At 36.5% G+C, this 21451-nt stretch overlaps 1 protein-coding gene across 7 annotated transcripts in view; it reads left to right on the top strand.

Moving 5' to 3' along the window:
• PDE1A (phosphodiesterase 1A) overlaps positions 1–21451 on the top strand; it is a 189545-nt gene that overhangs the window by 99964 nt on the left and 68130 nt on the right. The window contains exon 1 of one of the 7 annotated variants that reach the window (XM_063341666.1): positions 3134–3395. The exons of the other annotated variants lie outside the window; for them this stretch is intronic. Within the exon in view, the coding sequence (XP_063197736.1) occupies positions 3340–3395 (56 nt within the window). The 5' untranslated portion in view covers positions 3134–3339. Of the gene's footprint in view, positions 1–3133; positions 3396–21451 lie in introns of those variants that run through there. 7 annotated transcript variants of the gene reach the window in all.

The following is a 21451-nucleotide window of genomic DNA, read 5'->3' as shown; positions in this document are numbered from 1 at the left end:
TCTTTTGCCTCTATTTTTTGGTACCTGTTGTTACGACTAAATTTCAGTAATGCCTGTAGAATCAAATACATAAATAAAACTTAAATAAAATGAGTATGCCAGACAGATGGATGGGTCCTGACATAAAAAGGGTGGGAGCCTTTGATCTTATCTGGGGCTTTTTGACCAAAGAGAACTCTGAAGTATTTTGTACAATTGAAGGTATGGTCTTCTGGCTCTCAAATGACTTCCTAACCTCTAGAAACATATTCAGAGACATACTGCTGTGGAGAATCTTCAGAGGTCACGGAGTGATTAAGAAGCCTTTGTATCATCATTGAGAGTTTGATGCCAAGGCAGAATCACAAGTGAAGACATGAACATCCGTTAACCTTTAGCTCCGCTTTTCAGCTGACATTCAGTGAGATGCCGTTCATGTGGTGCACAGAGAAAACATATTGTTCCATGTTGCTTCTTACATTTACCCCAAACATACTGTCTTTTTCAAAATCAGTTTGACTGTAGGAATTAATAGCCAAATTTAGATAAAACGATTTGCTTGGAATAACTGTGGAACCTCTTAAAATTAGTATTATAGGGCACTTGGGTTTCTGGGAAGGTTTTATTTTAGTCTGCAGTGACGTGATATGGTATGCTGTGCAATTCTGCAGCAAAATATCTTGCACTGTTTGGAAAGTACAGTTTAGTAGTATTTTCCATTGTTCACAAATGGGGCTTTCTGATTTAACAAATGGTACTTCTTTCCTTTGGAAAACTGTAAATATTACAATTATAGATTTGCAGCAGAGCCAATTCAAGTGTTCTCAGAAATGCAGGCTAAACTTAATTCTGCCTCAGTGTAGGAACAGCCGTGCTCAGGTCTCCACTATGCAGCTACCCAAGACTCCGTGCTGCGTGGAGCCGGCGGCATTTCTGACGTCTTTAAGAGGGGTAGAAGTATGAGAGGGTCACTGGGATTTCAAAACAGCTGAAACAGGTGTCTGAATTATTGCCAGGCCAATATTTTGCTCTGTCTTATAGGCGCTTTATATGTTTTGGTGGTTTCCTAAAAAATAAAGCAAGCAGTCCGATTTTAGTTGAATAGATTGTGTGTAAAGATAGAAGGATATGTTTATTTGTATTACTTCTATAATGACTTTTTCGGAGAAAACTTCTGTATAGCTATAGTAGTGCCATAGGCCAGGAGCAAAGTCAAATAACTTTTAGTAGCTGGAAGCTCTCTACAGCAGCGTTAAGATGGTTGCCTCCCACTTTTTACAATGTTGAGTGAATAGTGGTAAAAGAACAGAACTGCTGTCTTCTTCAGTGAGAATCTCAAAAACAGAATGATGTCTTAATTTGAACATAGAAGACTACTATGTTAATTACTTTCATCCATACCACAGATGTTTTCCACTGTCTGAACACATTAATTTTCTGGTTTGTCATAGATAAAATGGCATTGTATTAATCAATGTTGTTTTCTTTAAAAAAAAAGAAAAAAGTTACTAGAAGTTTACGTGTCAGGATATTGTGTACAGTGGCCATGAATCCATTCATACCTGCATGAGTGTATCATACATTTGAATGATTTTCAAAACCTTATGAAGTGGAAATGTCATAAGTGTTATTCATCATCCCTTTAAGGATGATATTTGTGCCATGATCATTGCAAAATGCGAGAGACTGTTGAGATGTCTGTAAATTCTGCAAACAGAAACTGCCTGGAAAAGTTACTTTGATTGATTTAATAAATTCAATCTTATTGGCCTGTGGTATAAACTATTGTGCATAAATTATAGTCCATAATTGTGTATCAATGAAACAGTGGAGCAAAGGGGAGCTAAAACAGGTACCTCCTGTCAGGTAAACTTTTTGACCTCCCTGTAGTCCTAGTTACAGTGGGAATGCATAAGATACAGATTCAAGAAATCCAGCCAGGACGTTCTAGTAGTTATCCATTTAGATGATCATTCAGTTGCTTCTTGTCAGCTGCTGATTCCTTTTCTCCAACTGTGTTACCTTAGTATCCATCTTACACATACAATTTGAACTCTCTAAAAATATTCTTGTTTTGTAAATTAAATCAGACTTTTGGACCTCACATACAATTGTAGAGCCTAAAAATGTGGTTGAACATGATAAACTGAATTTTTAAATTACTGTGGGTTTTTTAAAAAAAAAACAGGCTAAAGTGATAAGCTATTTTTAAAGATACTATCATTTTACGTAGCCTTTTATTATTAGCTCATTTCTGAAAATCATCTTTAAGATAATCATCACTTTTAATCAAGTTTGTCCTGTAGTTCCTTTCCCATCCTCACATAAAATTATCTGGATGTGATTTGGAGGGAATTTAAGGTCAAATAAGCGTATGCCATTAGAAGGGCAGGTGAGAGTCTAGATTCCAGCTTCGGTCATGATGAGCAGTGATGTCAGTCCCGTTCCGCAGGGGCAGGTACCGTCACACGCAGCTGACGGAAAAAACATTCTCAGCTGGTCTCTCTCTTGGGAACCACAGCCTGTGTCCTCGGCTCGGAGGGGGGTACTGGGAAGATTTAGTACTGGGAGACAGGAGAGGGGAGGAGGGAGATCCTTACACTGGAGCACTCACATGTTCCCCGGGGTAGCCGGGCGGTCAGACCTAGGGACTAATAAATTGGATTAGGAGCAGAGAGTTCAAGAAAGGACTACAGAGTTGATCTCAAAAGAGAACAACAACAAAAAAATCAGCATATCTTTTATCTGATGGGTTTGGTTCCCATTTACGTTATGGCCAGTGCATTATTTGCCCAGCAATTGAGGCGGATTTAATCTGTGCTACTTTAATACCGTGCTGGTGATGTAAAAAGATTATGGAGTATGTTGTTTTCCTATGCATGTTAATCTGGCGTCACGCTTGACTGAGAAGCAAGGTAAAACCTGGGCTCAGTAGTAAATGAGGAGGCCTCCTTTGTTAAACCAGGTTATAATCAATGGCAAAAGGTGAAAAATCATACAGAACAAGGGATGGTTGTGCTCCCGGCACCTCAGAAGACTGCAATACATACGCGCTTTCTCTCTCTTTTTTTCTGTTCTCCTCACAACACATGTACGAGACCAGTCTTTTTATGTCATACTGCAGCAGTAGCACCATCCCACACACTCTCTGTCTCTGAAGAAATGTAACCCTTCTCCCGTTTATCTTCAAGTAGATTTCAGTGATTTCTGAACTGAGTATCTTCTGTCTGAAGGAGCGTATATCTGCTTAACCTGTAAAGAAATGACAGCCTAGGCTTGAGTCAGTCGCTCAAATACAGGCTTCTAGTGCCATTTGAGACACCTAAGGGTGCCCGAGACATCCACCCAGGGCTGGCAGATATGACACAGGACCTGCAGGACACCTGTGCTCTTCTGGAGCAGCAGCTGGGGACCAGGTGAGATACTCCAGGGCATCTCCAATGGCGCAAGATCTGTATTAGATAACTGATTTGAGCCTCCTGTTTCTGGGCATAATGTATATTTAATGTATAAGATGACTGATCAGAAATTAAATTCCTGGTTTTGTTTTTGTTTTGTTCTGAGGCCAAGTTGTACAAATCTGTAATTACGTCGTCTCCCTCTTGATGCTAATGGAACTGCTTATACACGTAATTGCTACTGTCGTGGGTAAAATGTACATGACTGAGCTCTCCCGTCTCCAGTTCTGGCTATGCAGCAGCTCTTCTTGACGGGAACTTTGATAAATGACAGACCATTCAAAATTTGTCTTGTTCACAATATTAAAGGAGCAAAGCCACGCAAATTTTAGAGCTAATAACTAAAAATGAACATGTATATTTACACAGAAGGCTTTGCACTTTAGGGCTTGTAAAATCTTCTGTCAGTTCTGGCAGTGTACAATTTGTGAAAGAAGCAAAAGACTTGATTATATAGCATCTCTCTCTGAGACCAGATTTATGTTTTGTGTGCCAGAGCAACATTAAGCAAATCCTCTTCTTCCTGCTGAAGAAGCTAGCCAGTTTGTAGCTCTCAAGAATTTTCTTTTTTTAGTGATAAACATTACTTTGAAAACTTTTCCATGCACCTGGGTACTGACCAAAGACAACAAGTAACGGAACAGGAAACCATAATTCAATTCTTTACTATATAGAAAGCTTTGCAGATGACCTAAGCAGCTACATTATTTATATGCACTGGCTTTTTAAAGAGGTTGATATGTCTTTTTGGCTGATGGAAATGGAAAATCTGTCTCTTTTGGTGTATTCTGTGTGCATTTAATTGGCTTTTAATCCTCTCCATAGTTACGTGCCTATACTGCTCTTCCTCCTATTTCAGAGAACAAGACAGAAAAACAGGCATTCCCAGTGATATGCCTTTCAACATGCAAATGTTGCAGAGTGAACTGGCTGCATGGCTTTAAAAGCTGAGGATTTAGAGCAAAATCTCTATAAGAGGGACCTTTCTGTTGTTACTTAAACATTTCCTTGCTTGAGATGGGCATTGGTAGCAATTGTGGTATATTATAGTTTTATTATGAATGCTGCTTTTTTTTTTTTTCCATATCTAAGGTTGATTACCCATTTTTTGAAATACTTTTTCAGGTCTGATAATTAATGTTTAGTTAATAATTGAAATTTTTAACATGATATCAGAGCTGAAACTTATGCCAGACCTCAAACCTGAAGACAGACTGCATCTCTCCGTAGGTTGGCTCCTATCCTTTGACCTAGCTTGAGAAAGCACGCAGGCAGCAAAGTGACTTCTGGCACTGTTTGTTGGGTCATGGGAGGAAGCCAATTCCTCCAGTACATCAGGTGTATGCAATTCCTTGGAAGTGCTTCTTTTACAGTGATAGGTAGAAAAACATCTCAAGGGATGGAAAGAAAATTATTCATTTGTTGTTTTGCTTGGACAGATCCCAGACTTTTTTGGCTGCGTGACCTCTCCAGCTGATACTGATGGCCAGCTATCTGTATTGATAGGCAGCTTAAAGTTCAAGGGATCTTTCTTTTGGCATGATGCCAGTTATGATTCTTCAAGCAATTTAATACAGTGTTTCTTTCTGACATTTGTAGATATTTTCAGTTGACGTGTGTCTCTCTTGAGACAAAGAACTGAAGCTGAAATTTTCTATCATTCTGTCAAGAATGATTGAACAAAACAGGAACAAAAATCTGCATTCTGCCTTCAGGAATTTTTGAAATTTCTGTGTAGTAGATATAATATGCTGCAGTTCTCCAGAAAATTTATCTTTTTTTTTTTGATCCATCCAATAATGCAGTCTAGAAAATTTGTCTTCTAAACATACATTGGCAGTATGGGATCAAAACCTGCTGAATGTCATAATTAATATTTATTGCAATTCCTCGCAAAAAGCATAGAATGCAGAAATCCAAATCTGTTGGGATGAGCAGGTCTTTAGATCAAGTACTTTTGCACAAGACAAAAGTCTTCTGCACAAGACATCTCTCCTATTCTAGAAAGATGACAATTATGTGTCCAGTCTAGCTGGCTCCATAGAGTCAATTGGATCACTAGATGAAATTTTGAATCTATTGATATAAGTGGATAATTATTCTTGTTCTGTTGGAAGTGGAGCTACCTTAGATATTATAGTTATAATATGTATATTTTTGTGCAAATAGCTCTTACTAGGTGGTCTGAGCTTAAAATGTACTATTTTTCACCCTTCATTGGAGCTGAAAACATGTCCACAGTGGCTTAAAATAATGTTGATAATAATTTATTGATTGACTATAAGGCAAAATTTAATTTTGTTAAAATGAACATGAATGCAAATTTAATAGGTTCATTTATTCTCCTTATGAATTTTTACATATATGATTTTTTCCCTCCTTCTCTGTTGATGCTTTACTACCTGGCTCTCTCTGAAAAGATGGGTCAATTGCCTTAAGTGTACACAAGAAGAAATGACAGAATCATGAGTTAATATCCTTATTTTCATAGCTGGACATCCTGGTACTTACTCCATCCTGGTGCCCTTGTCTGAGTGGCCATGAGTGAACTGGATTATAAAATCATTGCGACTAGGAACTAGGACCAGACTGTTGTTTGTTGTTGGGCTGCTGAGAGTTCCCCTGATAAAACAGACATTCGGGAATTGGCTGATACATACTTACGTCAGCTAAGCAGAGGTCTAATGTACTTACTGATTTAGAGGAGCAGAGCAATCCTTATCAGATGGCCCAGAGGCTGATGCGTGTGAGAATCAGCTGCCGAAGACATAAAGCTGTTCTGTCATGTACCACTGTGAACATTTAGGAAAAAAGCAAAGTGACTGCAAAATGCCTCCACTGTTCTGTGCTGTACTGATAAGAGGTTTTTGACAAAATGCAGGCTGCTTTTCATAAGAAAATGCTAATTATTCAAACCCAAAAGCTTTTCTGATGCTGTATAATTTTCAGTGAAATTTTGGTAGAGAAAAGAATCCATACTCATAGCCTACTTGATAAACTCCACATTACTCGGAAACAGCTTTTTTGTTTTCTTTCTGGGATATATTGGAAGGTCTGAGGAAGTTCTTTGCTTTTGTTTACTGTGTTATGTGATATGAATGCCTACAGCATTAAATGTAAAAATAATTTAACTTCAAATATTGAGATTATGTCAAATCTGGATGTGGAATACGTGACTTTAGGAGAACGACTGTAACACATCAGTTTACTGTGATCACTACAAAATTAGACACTCTCATTTTGAATTTCAGAATGGTAGCTAAAACTAGCAGCTAAATAAAACCAGTTCAGTTCTATAGGTGGATGCTGGTAAATGGTCTAGCAGATAGCATAATTATACTGTCTAATCCAAGAGTAGAGGACCTGCAGGGACATTTTGTTATTAATAGAGAAAACCCACTACCATGAATACAGCTTACAACCATGTTTATATTTTTAATAATTATGAGAAGCTAGTTAAATGCGATGACGGGTCTAATAAACAGAGATTCTATAGGCGTTGTGAATAGGATTATCATGCTATATTTATCTTCGTTTCTTTTTAAAACTCAAAATCTCTAAAAGGTCTGAAAAACCTCTGAACTGACTTTTATGGGGTTCCTATAATCCTATTTATAAAAGAAAAGTTTCCATGTTCATTCACTGATGTAGGTCCGCAAAATACTGTTTAAAGATTTTTCTGTTTAAATAAGATTTATGAGACAATATGTTTTGGACAAGTGCCACAGTTTTACAAATGTGGGATTGAGAAGCGCTGACAAGATTCAGAAAGGCAACTCAAAAACTGCCTTATTCATCACAAGCAAACATTGGAGCAAGTCTTAAGAAAAAGTAATTATAATTTCCAAAACAAACCTAGGCCTTACATGTATTAAATTTACAGTGTTATAAAGGATGCTTCTGAAAAATGCAAAGATGCATTTATTCCACCACCATCAAAGAAAGGAAAATTTGTATTGCTTTGTAAGACACCTAAAACTAGTAGTTTAAGACATAATTTTTAAGCCTTCTGCTGGTAGAAATCTGGTAGAGTTAAATGGAGTGTGCATAAAAGGACTGCAAAATCAAATAATTATTTTGTAAAGGTGATGTGTTTCCCCCTTAGAATGTTTCATGCCATTTTAAAATTATTCTGCCATGTACCCAGTTTATAATTTGGAACCTGGAAGAGGCTACATTGCTGAAAAAAACCCCCAGCATTGCAACAGAAACCAGCTGGTCAAGTCAGTTCTTGGTATGTAACAAGAACAGCCGTGAGGAAAGGAAAGGTTATTCTCAATGAACTTTAGTGCTAAAGCCCAATTTCCAATCTGTAGATGTAGATATGGTTATAGTAAAAGACAGCATGGTACTTGTGTTGTTTGAGAAATACTTACATCGTGAATCCTTCTGCTGTGCGTGGGAGAGCTGTTCTGTCTCACGAGTCCCAGAGTCCCACCTTAGTGACACCAGTCTCATGGCTCAGCTGCCTGCTTCTTTGGCTCTTTGGGACTCTAGCTCTGCTCCTGCTGGGGATTTGCAAAGGAGTCGGTCTTGAATTCTTTGTCAGCCAGGCTTGTAGTGAAAAGAAGATACACTACAGGATTTACTATCTCAAACCGATATATTTTATGATTTTATGTATTTTCAGGACTGAAACGTTGCTGGAGAGCATTGCAAATGAATTAAGTACAAGTTGTGCTTCACTGGTGACAGCAGTAAAATATCTTTCATGAACTGTTAATCCGTATATTTTTATTATAGGCATGAGCTATTAATGTATTTCTAAACAACTCTTCTTATCTGTCTTCATAATTGAAATTGTTCAATGGCTTTGTAATGAAACTTTGAATATATGCTGAACTAAAAACAAAAATCAGCGCAGATCGGTTTCACCTAGAAAACACTGATTTTGTTTCTTCATGTCATTATACTGAAATGCACTGGAGAACACATGTGCTCATGTAAACTGGTATAACTCCACTCTGTTCTGTGAGACTCATGCCAACTAAAATTCTGACCTGTGATGAGTAACACTATTACTGACATCAGCATTCTATTGCAGGGTGATGAAGATCTAGGAAACAGTTGCCTTTAGTCTTAGAGAACATACAGTGTTTCATATTTACTTGCTTTGCATCAATTAAATATTGAAAATAAGTACCAGTTTCGTCATTAGAACAGGACTCACAAGAATAATCTATAGGAAGCTGCCTTGCCTAGTGACTCAGCTGTTATATTCTTGCAAGTGTGTTAGTTTCAAATCATTGTAGATAAACACTTGAAATAATTGATCAATTCCTACATCTAAACTTAAACTCTATCTGTGTATTAACAAAATTCCTCACTATGTGAGCTGTACAGTTATGTGTAGTGTATTTTGTAGATGAAATGTAAGGGGAGGGAAAATGCCCTCTTAATGCCAGTACTCTTCAGGTCACCTCTTTGGCATGTGTATTGGAGTGCAGGGAGTTGAATGGCAGGAAAAAAACACCAAAACCCAAGAAGCAAAACTGGAAAGGACCAGGCTCAGTTTAGAGCAAAAACATTGAGGGACTTAAGTGAGGGAAGGTCTATAGGGGCAAACTTTGTCTTTCATATGCCTGGCCCCAAGATGAGAGGGGACGCTGAAGAAGTTAAGGATCTCGACTAGAACATGAAAGTGGACAGCAGGCATCCATGAGTCCTGGTGGGAATACATGGAGAGAGCAGGAAAATGCCTGTGTTTGGTCAAAGGTGGAGGCAACCTGGAATGAATGGAAAGATGAGTGGCAAAGCAGAGGAAAAGATTCAGGTTTTATTGCTGTAATCTTTGCACTTCTATTTGTGTATCTTTGGGCTAAATTGAACTATGAGTACTGGTGTTGAAAAAAATCTGGATCACTTTACTCAGCTTTACTTCTGAAAGAAAAGGGTCTGTAGGTGCACAATTGCAGTCAGACTTGTGAGGTTAATGCAATTAATGAAAGAATTGCAGCCTGGATTTTCAGCCTTAAAATGTTAGGACAGGCTTGTTGTAACCAGAGGTGATAAGCCAAAGAGGTAAAACCCAGAAATCTGCCTTACAAAGGAATTGTTCCCATGATTAAATTATTTGTTGTCAGATTTCGGGGCTCATGTCAATCTATGATCAAATATGCATCTGCATGTCAAGCTATTCTGCCTCTGAGTGGAATTAATTAATTCCTCCTACTACAAAAATAATTGAAATCCATGTCAGACAACTAGGTACTATAAATGAAGTCATGAAAGTTTAGTAAATTTTTATGTCATTTCTGTATTCATGTTTGTGGTTGAGGTGCCAAGATCTCTTTCTTCAACATCGCAGAATCTAGCAGAATAGCTGTGGTTGAATAAGCGCCTCCAAGTCTATTAGCACAAAATGATTAGATCTTTTGTTTAATCCTCTTTGAGAGTTATTGTTGTCGTTTTGTGAGGTCAATTTTGAAACAGTTTATTTCTTTGTATTGTAAGAATATCCTACTCCACTGTTTTGTGTTTGTTCATTTGATGGTGCTCCCGTTTGAACCTTAGTAAGAGTATTCCAGAAAAGAGTCCAAGATTAAGTATTCTGGATTAAAATTTAAACTAAATGCAGCTGTCATGACCTCAAAATAATAATCATAGTGAATGAAAAGCTTAAACAAGTATTTATGTACTAATACATTTTGAAAACAAGAGTAGAAAACAGTTATTTTCTGGCAAAGCATACTTTAAATTACTCCCTGGATTAACTGCACATTAAATCCGCTTCACTGTAATACAAATGCCTTTCTTTAATACCTGATCTAGGATCTACAGGAGGAAAATTATTACATTGGTCTTACATTTCTTCTTCATGTAAAATACATTAACATGAATCCAAAAGTAGAATATTAGCAGTATTTTAAGATGTATTCTGATCTATGCAAAGTTAGGATCACCTTTGTCAGAGGGCAAATTTCAAAGATTAATAGAAAAATGATACAAAATACTTATAGTCCTTTATTCTCCAAACAGTTATGCCATGGATCATATCTTTTCATTTTGGGTGCACGTATACCTGCGTATTTGTAACTGTTAATTGTTCCCGCATATCTCACTTCAATTTCACGTTATTGAGCCTTCAGCAAGTTTCTTCATAAAGATACATAAACATTTTTGCTAGTTTATTTACTGTATTAAATGTCAGTGTCTCTACTCTGACTTGTTCACATTTTATTTATATTCCTTGGCTGACTGTGGTAGAGGAGGGCTTTAACCTGACTTTCTTGCATACGCTCAGTTAATCAATCAGGCGTTTCAACACAGGTTTCCTAAAAAGGAAGCAAATCCATCTTTTAACAACTGTTGCATTTGCCTTAAATGTTAAAAATGTTAAAAGATTTAGATCTCTTCATTGCTTGGTTGGATCCCCCACCTCATGGTGAGTACATCTTTTCTACTTCAATGTGAATTTAATTTATTTATATATGGGAATGCTTCTAACAACATTGGCACTACAGAGTTTTTGATAAGCAGGAGCAAAGTTTCCAGCTATATATTTACCTTCCAGTTGAGTGTTTTGCAATCCTTTTGGTGTTCCGTAATTTTTTTTGAGGTGTATCCTCACTATGGTAAGAAATGTAGTTTGTTTCTAGTCTCTCTTTCTTTGTGTGTGTATCACTGCATGAAATGGAAATCTCTGGTCAATGTTAAAAGTGAAATCTCTCACACATCTTTCAGAGTTACATCCTTGAATCCTTGAATCAACCTAAAAATTGCTTCGGGTCCAGTAGTGCCTTTAATATTCCTTATTATTGAATTTCTAGTCATCAATAATAATAAAAAACGGCATTAAGAAAACACAAAACCCCATAGAAATAATGAGCTGAGATAGATATAAAATAGCTTAGAAGACTCACTTCCTAGTATGGTCAAATATAGTGTTATTGAACATTGCATAGCAGAATGCCAGCCAGGGTCCTGACCCTGGTTTTCAAGCAATATAAGCACGTAAACATTCTTTAGCAGTTACTGTCATTTACTGACGTAGGACAGGATGGTGGTCTCCCAAAAAGGTGATACCCATGTGATTTGCTGTCATTTTCTCATTACCTTTCCAGGATGAAATTGCACTCTAACGTGACTGTTCTCAATCTGCAATGGCAATAAAATCTTAGAGACTTTTCATACCAATGACCTTGATCAAACAGGCTGTAAACACTCTCAGTTAAGCCTGAGCTCTTATTTTGGTGATTTGCAAGGTACACATGCAAAACCACGTTCACAGAACTGAACTGGTAATTAGCATCGCACTTAGTTTTCCTTTTACCAATATCCATACAAGAATGTCCTGTATTGCATACTCACGATAGTATGTAGATATCTGCAGATGAAAGCAATATATTGATAGGAGACTACTGAACAAGGCTCATTTGCATTAATTAATACTCCTGCGTACTTTAGTGTTGCTCTTATTCAGGTAAGCACTCCCTCGTGATCAGCACCTGGGTTGATCGCTACTGTGTTAAAGCTGGCTTGATTTTCTTGGGCAAACTACTGGCTTACTTCTCTGAGTAATGCTACGTTAGATTAAAGCGAATACTTTGATTTCAAAACTGAGGATTCCAATAAAAAATATGCTGCATTAGGAGAATTTGAAAAGCAATGGAAAACAAAACAATGTATTTGTTTGAGAATATGACAGGCAAATCACAGTATGTAGTTACTCTTTCTAACAGACTGGTTTACTGCCTGTCTTGATTTTTTTATACACGCAAGCTTTTCCTAAATCGTTAGTAAGTGTGTAAACAAACATTATCTTATATCATTGAATGAAGAACTTTACTAGTTTTCTATTTTGAAATAAAAATGTAGCCAGGTTCTTACTTGAAAGGAATGTCAAGGCTTTGCAGAGAGACTGGAGGATAGTGATTCATTCAGTAGAGCTATGAAAAGTGAAGCACAATTTAGCAATTATGTTAGTCATGACCATAAGTGAGCTGAACTTTTCAGGTTAGATTTCATGTCCCCAGAGGAGTACATTTAGGGGTGTTATACTGTCATCCCCTTGAAGAATTCAGATTTTAATTTCTGAGTCCTAGAAAGGCACAGGCATTAAGAACAGAATTTTATGTTATTAAAAGCTGATTTTGAAAATTTCATAAAAAAACACTGCTTGCCTACAAGCCCAGTAATTTTCCAGCTGAAAACTCTTTCTGGTACAGTATTTGTGTAGATAAAAACCAGGACATTTCTAAACAACTTCACAAGTAATCAAATGTAGCTGGATGAATATAGTTATGTGGTTAATTTTGAAATCGGTGTAGGACTTTTTTTAGAAAGTAATGGAGCAGTGCATCATTTAACAATTATTTTTAGTGGTTTTTTGCCATAAGAGCACAAGAGGTGCTTTATAAGGCACAGCCCATGTATGTTGCCTTAGGAAAGGATGCTGGATCTGATGCTCTAGTTAGCAGGGCCTGTAGTACAATGGTGTAGCTCCTTAGAAGAGAGTCATAATTAATTAAAGAACATTCTTTCTAAAATAAAGAAGCAAACGCGTCTCTTCTGCAGGAAATATGGCATATGCTGAAAAGTTCTTCTACAGTCCATTCAAGCTGAGAGATATCTTTTGTGTTATGTTTCTTTCACCTGGAGATACAGAGGTTATTAAGTGAAATGTTATCTGCTGCAAAATTCTTGATGAATGAGTATAATTTCCATGTTATTCTGATGATGAATATTCTCTGAATATTGTCATGATCAATTTGAGCAGTAGGTTCTGAATTTTCAGTCTAGTCTGTTTATAATATGTGTGAAGTGTATATAAACAGGCAAATTAAAGTCAGCTACGTTCATGATGAGGAATAAAAGATTAAAATAATATCTTGGAGGTAAATTAAATCTATGTTAAATTTTCTTAGTTTAAGCAAAACAAGACAAAAGTAACACTTTTGATGATAGATTCTGGACTACACATTCTGAGGGATGCTCCATTTCAAACCTGGAACATCAAGAGATTGGAAGGTATGAAAATATTGTCACTTTTTAGTGAATAGGCTGATAATCAGGTTGGTTTGATAGCATGGTGAGCAGCCGCTGTGGTTAGTACCTCTTATTGGGACAGAGGAGTTAAAGCACTTAGTTGGATGTGTAAGAATTAAGACCCGAACTCATCAAAGTCCTTAGTGCAGTAGAGAATTCTGTGGTAGGGACAGTGGACAGTGGCCTGTCCCATCATGGCGTCTTCTAGATTAGAGCAAGGCTGCAGTTTGCTACTTTCTGCATCGTACTTTCACAGTCTATTAGTCTGTTTTTATTAAATGTGGAAGGAAGAGGGGAGACCCTTAAGGGTAGCATGAATTAAGCAAAGGAAACACCAGCAACTAAGGAATGGCCACTAATCCAATTTACCTTCACAAACCTACAAAGCCTGAACGCTGTATATTGAGGTGCCAGGCACTTCGCAGCCTGAGGAAAATGGCAGCTCTTTACCAGGCATTGACTACAAATGATTTTTCATTTGGTTTGCTACAATTCCCGTCACCACTGTTTCCAGAATGAAAACCAATATGCATACAGCACTTATGTACTATATGCCAGATAATGGGTTTAATGTGATATTGTTCAATATCTTTGAGCAATTCTTTGAAATATTCTTCATGATGAGCTTCAGGGACTTGTTTCTGTTTAGTTCTACTCATCCTGAAGTATTCAAAGATGGAGCTGTTCAAGGACAGGTAGTGAATTTCAGTTTCTTACCTGACCTTAATTCAAATTTAGTTTCTCATGTTGACAAATCCTAAATCAAGCTCACATGTAAATAAGAATGGTCATGTTACATTTCATCCTATTTGTGATCATTCTTAAAGAATATAGGGGAAAAGTTCGTCCACTTGAATCTTTCCTCTTTTAAACATTTATACAGCTCTCAAGTGTGTTTAAGCTTTTCTAATGTTCTACTTCTCATTACCAAGACCTACTTTGAAGTACTTTGATTTGGCAATTCTTCAGCAGAACATTTATTTTTAACAGTTCCAAATGTCTGAAGTTAGTTTCACACATAACATAGGGTGCTGTATTCTAGCATCTCCTGATTTTTTTCTTTTTTCTTCATTTTAATTGCAGTATTGCAATTTTAAATAAAAGCCCTGTTCATATTTTTTACATTGTCATATACATTACACATCCTGTATCCTTTCTTCAGAATCACTGAGATGGTAATGATTTTACAGCAAAATTGTACTGTAATTACTACAGCTGTTGTACTAAAGCATTTATGTCTTGCTCTGTCTTTTGAATGAAAAATTCTTTTAGTGAAAATAGATTTGTTGAAGCCGTTAATTATTCAGTAAAAAAGACATCTGAATTAAGATGGTGGTATTTTTTCTGCAACATTTTAGGCAGACTAAGGTAACTCTTAAATGATTTTAATATTTTATTCAATAGTCTGTAATCGTTCATAATGCAAACGTTTGTATTTTTTACATTTCACAATTTTATCCCAACAAATAGAGATCTGTACTTTGTTCCACAGAACCCATGATACACTTTAAAAACAGAATTCAAGATAAATTGGCTCTGTCATCCCATCTGGAAGGTGTGATTATATATTAAAAGTATAACTTATATTCTGGTACTTCAAGTGTTTAAGTTTAATTACAAGTCGAAAGTAGGACTTCCAAACCAAATGACAAGTTAGAGCTTGGATCAAAGTAGGATTATATTGGTTTTTATGCTGGTTGTTATGTTGAATGGCTGAACCAACTACCCTGATTTATCTGGTAGCATAACTGCACATACGCATGACCCTTTATCTTGTTCTGTGAAGAGTTCAGTAGAAATCCCCGTACTGTAAAATATCTTGAAGGTGAATCAGATTGTTTTGGCAGTATCAGGTTGAAGATTTATTGTTGCACATGCACTTGTGCCGTCAGAGGTGGAGAGGCAATCATTTCTTGAAAAAAGGGGATGGAATGGGGCACAGAGAGATGCATGATGTCTAACTGCGTTCTTAGACTGAATACGAGGGACTGCCATTTCAAAAAAGTCTTCTTCCATGATATATTTTTATGTAAGTCCTTATGTAACCTCTGTTGACTTAATATAACATGAGTGATAAGCTGTATGTATGTTGAGAGAAATGGAGTGGAAGATGTCATACTAAGCAACCAATGGTACTATATTTCATGCTCTGCCCATGGAAGTCAACAGGTCAGAAATAAATATAAAATCCTTTGGAAGTAAGCACAGAGGACCCAGATTACTTACCAGGACCCAGATTCTACAGCTTGATGTGTCAAAAAATCTGTAACTATTAATGAAACAAATTTAAAAGTTGACAGAAGGATTAGCTGTAAAGGTTTGGCCACATTTGTATATGGTATACCTGTGGTATTCAGCAAGGAAATTCTGTCCTGGTTCTAATTTCTGTCTTGGGGAAATCAAAATGTTAATTATATACAGAATATGTAGTATTTAATGTAGTTTGATTCCACAGAGAAATCACAGAACAAAGTGTCGTCATTTTAATGTTAATGAAACATTCCCTGAGTTGTTTGCTCATTTGTGACTTTATCAAGTGGAGGAGAGGATACTCATGGTAAATGTCATAGATGAAGTTTCTTTGATCGTTGGGCAATGACTTTATTTTTAGTGTCTAACACTTACCAATCTTCTGCCTTTAACAATTGCAGAAATTGCACCAAAAAAGCTTTCAAAAGCCTGTGCAATGACAACAACGTATTTTCTTAGTAGTAGTCTAGAAAATATTTTCCGTACAAAATTACCAGTTATGGTTAATGCAGTCTTAAGTGAAAGAACATCAATTGACTTTTTGTATGATAGCCTGTTCTTCGTGTTTCTAAAAGGACTTTCTACCTCTTTGCATGCTGTTTTCAAAGGATAAGTACCAACATCCATCAACCCAGATTTTCTGGTCCCAAGGAATAAAGGAGATATTCAACATATTGATTCTGGATGGGTATAACAATGACTTCAGGGTGAATGACAGGAGAAGCAGAATAAACGAAAGAGTAATGAGAGATCCATTTCCAAACCCTTATCATTCTGTGATAATTGATAAGTTGGGAGGATACTATCTCATCTATGAGTTTCAAGAGTAACTAAAGCAAAAGGTCGTTTCTAGCAGTACTAGGCAGCAGAAGGAACATGAGGCGGAGAAGACAAACATATTCAGACGATTAAATTTATCTACTTGCTGACAAGAGACTCCATGTGCTAGATTGTGTGATCAGATCAAATATTTAGTGCATCACAATAATATTAAAATAGTCTGAGTCATGTGACCATGATTGTGCCATAATACTGTCATCTGGAAAAACGCCTTCTAGCAGGAGCTCTTTTAGAAGAGCAAACATCTCCCATGACTCTGTGACCATCCCTGGGGCAGAAGTAGGTCATGATTTTTCTTACAAGTATGGGAGATGCAGTTGTGATGAGTGGGAGCTGTGACATCGGCCTAAGAGAGCTCCCCTGAAGCACAGAGGGTGAGATGTGGTAGGCCTGCAGCTCCTTTGATAATTTCCAGTGGTGCAGAAGTTTGGATACAAGTTTCTTGCTGGAATGTAGAGCCAACACTCAAATGTGAGTGTGAGGTGATCTATTTAGAAATATCTTTCTTCTGCCATGGAATATTTTGTTAAAAATAATGGAAGGGACTGCTTTGGAAGATTTAGAGGCTTAACTTCTGCCTTTTAGCAGCTTCTTCAATCCCTGTGCTCAAAGCTGCAGTCTGCAGGAAAAATAAAGCTTTTAAAATAGCTATGGGGAATAAGGGCTACGTGTGTTTTCAGTGTCTTTATCGCATTAGCTCCAACAGGTAAGATGTACTGAAAGTCTTCTGTCATCTTAAAGCGTGATTTTTGGCAGGTGACAAGTTTACATTTGATTTCCCAGCTTGTTGTTGGTAGTGAATTTAGCTAGATTATGGTGAAGACTTCGACACATCCAGACTGTTCAGATACCTGGCAACTTCAAGATGAAATAGCTTTACCTAGCATTCTGTATAATGTGTGTACAATTCAGGGGAACCTTATAGATCAAATGTTAATCTTCAGACAAAAAATAAATATTCAGCAAATGCCGTTAGAAGGGTAATTCGCAATTTAGAAATCAGTCCTATAGATTGTGCATTATTTGTCTTTGATTTCATGGATTGATTGTTAAATGGAATATCAGATCATGGAAATGGACATTGAGGTAATAGAAACAGTTATAGAATTTAGAGTAAGGAAAGACTAGTTGGTTGGATCTAATAGAAGACAGATAAAACACCTGAATGTACGTACTTAGTAAGTAATTTGAAGTTTGAGGATTTTTTAATTAAGCCTCAACCTGGAAAGCAGTTGAAGAGAGGAACCAAATTAACATTGCTGATGGTTCATTAGCAGAAGTGAGAGAAAAGTTTGAAAGACACTTAAATCTTGGCTGAAATATGTTTCATTATGTATCTTGGGGGGTGCAGAAAGGAAGGTGAGAGAAATTCACATTTGTGAGAATTTGTGCTGATGGCATACATTGACTCTAGTGGTGAAAGTTACTTTTGGGGAAGGATGAGTGGGAGAGGCGAGAGAGAGAGAGAGCAGGGAACAGCAGCAGCAGCAACAGGATCCCAGATGAGCCTCCTCCTCTGGGTTGTCTCTCCAGAGCCGCGCTGGTGATGATGGAGGTGATGATGAAAGGTTACAGAGTTGCAAATGGCACATCTTTAGAGTTACTCAGGTTAAGACACTAAGGCTTCTCATGCACTTGCAATTTGTTTGATCGTGTTTGTTGAGAATTATGCAAAAACTCAAAAATGCTTTGGAGAACTTGGATCGGTTTATGGTTTCAGGTGGAAACCAAGTAAGATTCCTTGGCTTTCTGTGATTTCAGCTAGGCGATAAAGAAAACTCAGGAATTTTGACTAAATTGTGATCAAGCCTTTAAAAACACTTAAATCTCTTACTAAGTGAGACCCAAAAGGTAATATTTATACAGTATTAGAGTGCTAAGTAATAAGTTTATGGGATGAGTAAGGTAAAATTAATTGAAGCCTAAAATGCCTGCCTGAAGGAAAACCACTTCACCTTGCATAAACATGATCAATATTTAAACAGCCAAGGCAATTCTGTCACCATGAAAATGCAGAGTTTTATCATTAAGAAAGTGTAAATTTCAGTGTGTGTTATATAGCTGGAGAACTTCTATTTTAATTCTTCAATATGGGATTGAAGTTTTGGTATATCAAAATCTTGGCTGAATTACCAGCATATTCAATATTTGTTTTCTAATGACTGAATCATAATTACAGATCAGTGTGTACCACTCATAGTGCTTAAAATAATCATGAAATGAATGTGATTCGTGAAACCCTTAGCAACCACAAGGCTTCCTGTGCATATGCTCAGACGCGGTGGTGACTGAGAAGTAATTTCATAAAACACATTTGCAGCACTGAAAATGTTAAATGTTTTTCTTGTGTTTCTCAGTATCAGAGTGTTTCTCAGAATCAGAACGTATTGAGGCACAGTGCCTCTAATTAGAAGAAATATTAGGTAACTGCATTTAAAACTGCATTTTTTATGATTCCAGGAAAGTGAAACGCACATCAAGGTCTGAGTCAAGAGCTGTCGGTTCTAATCCTTGCTCTCCATTGATATGCTGGCCTTGCCTCGACTGGCGAAATGTCCCTGTATCAGCATATTTTTTGCTTACCGTGATATAAAAACCTTGAAGTAAAGGTTAGCCATATTGAAGCCATGTTAGTTGTCTACTTTATAACTGCAGGTAGGGGCAGGGGAACAGGAGTGTTACCCAAAGGGGTCACTCCTGAATCTTTATTACCACATTCTGGATATTTCATCAGTATCTCTTACCCATTTGTATGATCAGGTCTGGTCTTTTTTAGCCATATATTACAAATGTTACAACTGTGTCTGGGATTTTCGTTTTTCATAGTCAGTATTTATCTTCCATCTGGCAGAAAACACAATAAAGGAATTATATCCTTTGTCATAATAAAAGATTGCTAGCAATCCATACATTCTAATTTTTTACTTGAAAAAGTCAGAGAATGGACTTTGTACATGGTTGATTGTTATTATTATAATTTGGTTTTTATCTCTGATCTACATTATCTTAAAGTATTCATTGGAGGGACCAGTGTATATAGATAAAAATTTATTTTATACGTGCATATTCTTAATAGCAAATTGTAAAGTTCAAATGATACCAATTCACATTAAAAATAATTGGAATATGGGCAATTTATGTAAGGAATTTTAGAATTCAAGTGAAATACTGACATATTGCATTTGTTGTGAGTTTTCCAAGATGAAGTTTTGCTATTCCCATTTTGGATTTCTCCTAATTCAGATATTTTGCTGAATCTCAGATATATAGGTATGTAAAACACCTTGGATTCTGGACTTGGGCTGTTCTAAATAGATGAGCTGAACTCCGCATGCTTAGTGATTTGTAATTGCTGGATATTGGCCCTTTTTCAGAGTGTTCATGTTTGACTTCTGCCTTTGAACGTGGAGGAACTACTGAGTGACGAATGCTTTCTACAGATTGTAAAAATTATTCAGCTGATTATTACAAGAATCACTACAAGCAGCAAAACTGATTTCCAGTTTTAATTCTAAACAGTTTTAGGGGAAATTTTCCCACTTACTCAAAGATTTTAAAAACTAGTGGTGTTTAAACTGTAACTAACAATATTGTCAGAAAATGGTTACTCTCCTCTTTACTTTTAATTTCACATTACATAAGAGCCCATTTTTAGTTTATAATGTTCATTTAGAGTCAAATCACTTGTATTATAAAGATTACAGTTATCCACTTATCTTTCTTATTCAGTATTAAATACTGCAAACAAAACATGAAACAATTGTTTACAGAAAATAATCTTTTGTTCTATCCTTAAACTTTTTAACACTTTGTCGGTATTTGCTCGTGATCTTTTCAAGGAATTAATACATTTGGCACACAGCTAGGTTTTTCTCAACTAGTTCATGGGAACATAATGAGTTACAACTTGTAATTGCAGTTGACTTCACCACCACAGATAATATTTAGACTGCCATTGTGATTATTGAATATTAATATGAATAACTTTTTATCTGTAATTAGCATTAGCATGTGTTCATTATTTTCAAAGAATTACTCGTGTTCATTGCCCATCTTCAACAATGACTTCCATTAATTTCAAAATATAATAAGCAGGGTTAGTTTACTTTTTACAGTTTATTTCACTTCCCCTTTAATAGAATCTGTGTCAAAAGCCAGCTTTTTTTGTACAAAGTTTCCAAAACAGTTTTAAGTGAAGTCCAGATGTGTAAGTTAGAAAGCTGTTTCTTTGCAGTGCTCGATGGTGTGGAGACTCAGATGGCAGATAAAGGCAGTCTTTGGGAAAACAGACAGAGGGTCTTCTCAGGTTCAGAAGTTAACTTCAGGTTGAATTTTCCTCTCCTGGGTCTTGAAGACTGTTAAGCTGAACCTTTAACTCTGATTTATTCTCAACAATCACTGTTAATTTATTTTCCCTTTGAAAGGAAGAGGCAGTCTTTAAAATCTGAAACTGAAATTGTCCAACTCATCTGCCTCCCTACCTTACAATCTCCCTTCTCAAGTAATCCCATCCCTGGCACCTTTTTTTATTATCTTTTTAACCTGTGTTTAGGACAATTATTCAGTATTTCCAAACATATTTGTCTTGTTGAACTTCGCTTGATTCCATAGAAGAAAACATTTTCTCATGCTGACATTGCAAAAAGTCTTTTTTAATCACTGATTCCTTATCTTCCTTTTTTTCCTGTAGTTACTGAAACTGTCGTAGGAAGCCTTCTCAAACAACCTAAAATGTATCCTCAGTTAATTTGGTACAACCCCTGCAAGTTACAGTAGATTTATCAAAACTTTAATTCAGACATGGGAGAATTTTAACGAGGAAGGAGGGAACAATTGAGTCATGATTTTGATATTGTTAATCAAGAACATGCTGCTTTGGCTCCTAGTAAAATTCCTTTTTTGCCTGTGTTGCTGGGTTGGCCTCAAAGCTTATTGCC

The sequence above is a fragment of the Chroicocephalus ridibundus genome, chromosome 7 (genome assembly GCF_963924245.1).
Source record: "Chroicocephalus ridibundus chromosome 7, bChrRid1.1, whole genome shotgun sequence".
Lineage (NCBI taxonomy): Eukaryota > Metazoa > Chordata > Aves > Charadriiformes > Laridae > Chroicocephalus > Chroicocephalus ridibundus.
The sequence above is the reverse complement of the archived record's forward strand: the minus strand, read 5'-3'. Positions and strand labels throughout refer to the sequence as shown.